At 48.9% G+C, this 5,858-nt stretch overlaps 1 protein-coding gene across 1 annotated transcript; it reads right to left on the bottom strand.

Annotated features, from left to right (window-relative positions):
* Positions 1-1,738: 1,738 nt before the first annotated feature.
* On the bottom strand, positions 1,739-2,302 carry STEHIDRAFT_68450 (uncharacterized protein; the record flags this gene model as incomplete). The annotated part of the gene is made up of 1 exon (XM_007310344.1): positions 1,739-2,302. The coding sequence occupies one exon, from the start codon at positions 2,300-2,302 to the stop codon at positions 1,739-1,741; it is 564 nt and encodes a 187-aa protein (XP_007310406.1).
* Between the last annotated feature and the right edge of the window lie 3,556 nt (positions 2,303-5,858).

Below are 5,858 nucleotides of genomic sequence, written 5' to 3'. Positions count from 1 at the left end.
GGGATAGAATAGAGTATGCTTCTTCAGGTGAGTAGTGAATGGCTCTGGCCTTAGATTATCTCTGACTGCTTTGTGGCTCTCTCAGTGGACTCTCCTTCCCTGATCCCTAGCCCCCTCTTGCTTCCTTTCCCTCTCTCCAACTTGACCATCTTTCTCTTGTTCCCTCCATACATGGCTCTTCCCACATCTAAAGTTGAGTATTCTCCACTCAGGTATGTATTATTCACCACAGTTCCTACAGAATCCTGTTCTCTTCTTATCCTCTACCCTACCCTGCCTTCATTATATTTTCTCTGCTTCAAATTTTGACTTGTTCTCCTCTTTGTCTTTACAAATCAATCCCAGAGAGTGTATGGGTAGAGAGGATGTATCACTCAAACCATCAAAATGTCACATTACCTCTTCAATTTGTGTTCTATATCCTATTATTGTTGTATTTATCCTTGTTGATAGCTTATATATCATCATGTCTTCCATACTATCAATCTCAATACCTAATTTTGTCAGAAAGTGATGCTTGGACATGTGAGCAGAAGTGTGGCCCAAATTGCTGGCTGGCCAGCAAAAATTGTGACATTGTGACACTTGTGACTGGTGGCACTCTCATGTAAGAGATCTCTATTGAGGTGGAACAGGGTAATACAGATACATGGACATGGTAGTATCTGTATAGATAGTCATACAAGTTAATGATGTAGAGTGTTTACTCATACTGATATGAGTGCTCTCAGAGCTCTCAGAGCGTGGGTTCTGCTATCAAACCAGGGGTGGGAAAACACACCAGCTATATAGCAGATACCAGATTTCCTGATGCGAAGACGTGCTTATAATCTTTGTCCGCTGTGATATCATCGTCGCCGACCAGGAAGCACATCAAGACCAGGCCGAACAGGAAAAGGTAGATGTTAGAGGTTGGAGATAGTTTCCACTTGGCGGTAAGCTGCCTCAAGGCCTTGGCCCGACGACCCTCTCCGTCTGATGCCCATGAGACTGCACGAGCATGTGTAAGTTCGCCCTTATTTGCTACACCAGTGGCAGTTGTCTGGAGAACCTTAGCATGCTCCTCGGCAGTTTCATTCTTCGAGCTTCCCGACAAGAGTATGGGGTGTGCACTATATAGCCTAGGGTCCTTATATAGAAGGCCTATCGCACCAACCGTAGCCTATGTGAGCATAACTTATAAGTCAGTTTTAGTTTGGACATGTGGCGAGGTGTGGCACCAGCGTCTATCGGAACTTACCTCGCTTGCGAGCCGAACTTCCCCACACTCCAGATCAGCGAGAACGGCATCGAGATCTTCCTTGCTGTTGAACTCGACCATCATCTTTGGGGCTGTCTCTCGCCCAATTCCCAGCAGCTTGTTCGTCCTATCGTCCCATCTCAACCGCTTCTCTGTCGCGATCTCGTCCCACATCAAGACTGTATAAATTGGTGCCCCCGAATCCATCGAGGACAGGATCTTCTCAATTCCTTGAAACGACGCTTGAACATTCGCTTTGACCTCTGCAACCGTAGGTGTGGATGGGGATGAGATTAGAGGCGGGACGGTAGTTCGACGACAGATTGTTGATGCAGCGGGGGATCCATGAATACGGTTGGCGATGTCAGCAACTCAGGAACTGGCAAGTCTGAGCATCAGGAGCGCTTGCAAGTTGTCCTCCTCCTGATAGTCTTTCAGATGGTATATCCTCTTTGCTGCACATTTAATTAGCCCGGTAATGGTGTGTATGCTCTGACGTCATCGCCGGGCCACACGAAGGAGGCTATTCAGGCAGGGGATGCGCTTGTCGGACAAGGCGAGCACCATCTGCTTGTATTTGCTGATCTTCCCCGTACGTCCCGCCAGTTTCTTCACCATATTGACCTTTTTGAACCTCAGATACTCATTCTGACGACCCTTTCGACGTGCGACTTCAATCATACCGCCCAGACCATGGTAAGCAAAGGGCGAATTCTTGTGAACTCCGTGCTTGATGTGGTACTTGATCACTATGAGGTTATAGTTATTCTCAAGCTCGGAGCAAGAACAACAGGCTTGGCGATACAAGGCCTTTCCTGTGCATGACGATGCTCGCAAGATCATGATGGTGCCGCAAGATTGGTAGTCCCATGGGAGATCCATCTGGTCATGAAGCATGAATGGATAGCTGGAGTTGGGTGTCTGTCTGGGCGGAAAGGTGAGGATATGACCAGGGCAGCTCTGAATGCGGATGGGTTTGACAGTCTTGACAAAGGTTATATCATCATCGGAGTCGGTGGCTTGTACAGGTGCGTCCGGATATGTTGCCTCTTGTGTTTGCATGTCAGAAATCACTGAGGACGTGGGGGAGTGAATATAGTCATCTGTAGGGAGTGATACAGGCGGAGACAAGGGTCTGGCAACCATCTCATGGTCCATAACACCGCCTGTGTCCTTTATTCTGTAAACAATGAGGATTAGGAGGTTAGTTCATTGTCGTTTGACATTGAAAACATCTCATGCTCATGCTAGCTCCATGGCCCTCCAAAGAACCGGCATCTTCCCTTTCAACAACGTGCCCGTTACCCCATAGCCCAACACAAAATGCTCGACATAACGACAAAGTGCTTCAACCCCATTTTCTCCTCGCCGAAGGATAGGTACTACTTCCTCCGCTGTTCTCCCCCATCCAACAGTGTTATTCAACATCCGGTCGAGTACCTCCCAAGCTTCGTTCTGTGGGACGACTGGAGGGTCATCAACGAACGGTGCGAAGGCGTCACCTTTGCTTGCTTGTAGAACGGTGTCGGGAAGACAAAGACTAGCGCATCTGACGTCGTCAAGGAGGCGAAGGGCATATGGACATGGGCTCTTCAGCCTGGGGACAGAGAGGCAAGGACTTGGGGGACGGGTATAAGTGGTTTCGGAGATGCTAGAGCTACCGTGTTCATGGTTTCGAGCAGCAGAGATGATCGGTGCTGGTGCTTGGACAGTTGAGGGGATGATGGACGCAGCTGGTGCTCCCGTAAACCAGGACGTGAGTGCCGCCATTTTGTTGGTGGTCTTGCCGGCTTTTGCTCTGGAGGTGCGGTTTTTCTTGCATTGTTTGCTATTGTAATGGATACTATCGTAGTTGGCAAGACCGCCCTTACCCACTTTGATATCTTTCTCACAGTCGGGGCAATGGACAACCCCGTTCACATCAACGGTCAAGGACGGGTGGTGTTTTGAGGAGGCCTAGTTATGTCGTGGCCAGCTAAGTACTTTAGATACTGTAGTTTTTCGGGCAGAAGTTCGTGTCCCGTGTCCCAGGGGGGTCACGAACGAACCTGTGCCCTGGGACAGTCCCATACTGTCGACCTGAAATGAACATGTAATTGGGACAAATTAAAATATGACCAAAAAAGAATAATAATTACCATGCTTCCAGCTTGGCCTCTGCAAGCCCCTTAAGCCAACCTTAAGCTAAGTTCTGAGCTTCAAAATATTATTCTGTCAATTCTATCAACTTGAAGGTCTGTATTGATGGCCGCAAAGCCATGATATCATAAAAAAATAATCGAAATCAGGGAACACTGTCCCTTGTCCCACCATGTCTGTGAACCGGGACACAGATGGATTATGTCATCTCGGCAACCAGTGCTGTGCCGGTCGCGCGATAGTCTTTGGGGTCTCGGTCCGAAGACTCGGAACTGTCGCGCGACAGCCGAGCGACCTTGGAAAGGCAGGACCTTGAAGATCATCTAATCTAATCTAATATGGGATGTGGTGGTGGCAAAATTAGGCTGTTGCAGACGTCGTACTGATCACTCGACATTGGTGCCCATTCTGATGTTGTATATGATGACTTTGAATGGTAATATGTGCGCCTATCGGTGAAATGAGTGGGTTTTCCATCCGATTAAAGTGCACAAGGTCATTTTGGATGTAAATTAGTACACTGCATGTACTAGTACTTACTCTACGCTGTACCAGCATGCCCTGCTGTAGAATATGCCTCTGTGTGATATAATCTTGTGTTCCTGCCTAAATGACTCATGTGTGGGTTGCATCTGAAGGTACAGATGGTGATGAATAATGAAGAAGGGATGCTGGTGAAAGAGGGCAGGTGGCACCGGTGTGGCCAAAATCAACTGTTTCAAGTTTCACCTAATGAAAAAATGGACGAGGCTTGAGTTGGTGTCAATAACTCAGTCCGACCATAGCAAACCAAGTTGAACCATGTTGAGCATCAATTGAGCACAGCTGGCTCTGTTTGTGCTCAGCGTACAAACTTCACCAACTCGGTGCGACCCAAGACAACTTGTGTGGCCCGGGGCCGAGGTTCGCACCGACGCCCTAGAAACAAGTTCAACCAATTTCAAAGGTATTGTCTGAGCTCCGCCGAGCTCTGACGAAAACGTCTAGGCCCGTTGTGTCTGTTTTCCTGAACAGCTGGACCTTGGACAATCTCCTAGCATGACTATGACCCTGTCCCCCACTTTTGGGCTTCACATGTATGATATATCCTTGTTGGACTAGCGGCAAAGAAAAAAATGACCATGCAGTCATTCCTTGCTCTCAATCATGAGCATGGCAAGTAGCAGCCGAAAGTCGAGAAGTACAGAATGAAATATAGACTGTTCACAGACATGAGCCCGAGATGTGGCAACCTTTACAACGCAGGTGCCATCGACAGCACAGGATATCATAAGATATTCACCATGCAGAGAGTACACAGAACACACTATTTATGTGACACAATTTGAGTTGTGATCATCGAGGCCTCAGTAATAGGGAAAAACAGCGGGCGAGCACAGAAAGTGTCTTGGAGGTTGCTGGGAGGCGCTGTGTCGACCCATCTTATATCAGCAAATGACCAAATATGGTATGAGACTCCAAGATGCCCAAGGTCTCGGTCGCTGAGGTCGCTTCGCAGACCGGATCCGGCTGTCCACGCGACTTAGAGCGACAGTCCCGGACCGGCACAACACTGTCGGCAACAGCCGAGGGGCGGTGGTGTGAACTTGCGCGAAAAACTACAGTAGTTCGACATGTTGAGAGATGTAATCACCTGTACCAGGGCATGCCACGATTATATCCGTGCGAGTACCTGTATCCGTGGGAACAAGTACCTGTTCCCTCAGAGGCCACACCTGTATCCGGGGTGGCATCCGTGGGAACGGGTATCCATATCCACGGATACAGGTACTTGCCAATGGGCAGGTACTCATGGATAGAATGAGTCTACGGGTATCTTGTAGGTACCTGAGGGGTACCCGTGGGTACTGTGGTACATATAAGCTGGGGAAGGGGGTGGAGAGGTACTCACCAAATCAATAGCATTGTTCCCAATGACGAGTGGGCCGAATTGCATGAAACCAAGTACAGGGGGCGATGCGGAACATCAACACGCGTCAATCGACCCTGCAACATCACAAATACACACAGAATTGAGTGAGAACGAGCGAATTTACGATAGAAGGTAGCAAGGGATACTCACCAGGTCGATGTCGTCGTTCTCGACGACGAAGGGGCCGGATCACATCAAGTCAAGTACGGGGGGCGATGCGGGACATCAACACGCGTCGATCGACCCCGCAACGTCACAAATACACGCAAAAATGAGTGAGAAAGAGCAAATTTACGATAGGAGGTAGGAGGGGGTACTTACCAGGTCAATACCACCGTCCTCGACGACGGGTGGGCCGAATCGCGTCAAACCAAGGATGGGAGGCGATGCTGGACATTCAAATGCGACGATCGACCATGCAACATCACAAATGTACGCGGAATTGAGTGAGAACGAGCAAATTTACGATGGAAGGGGCAGGGAGTACTCACCAGGTCAATGTCATCGTTCTCGACAACGGGTGGGCCAAATCACGTCAAACCAAGTACAGGAGGTAATGACGGACAT

Source organism: Stereum hirsutum, assembly GCF_000264905.1.
Source record: "Stereum hirsutum FP-91666 SS1 unplaced genomic scaffold STEHIscaffold_20, whole genome shotgun sequence".
NCBI lineage: Eukaryota > Fungi > Basidiomycota > Agaricomycetes > Russulales > Stereaceae > Stereum > Stereum hirsutum.
The sequence above is the reverse complement of the archived record's forward strand: the minus strand, read 5'-3'. Positions and strand labels throughout refer to the sequence as shown.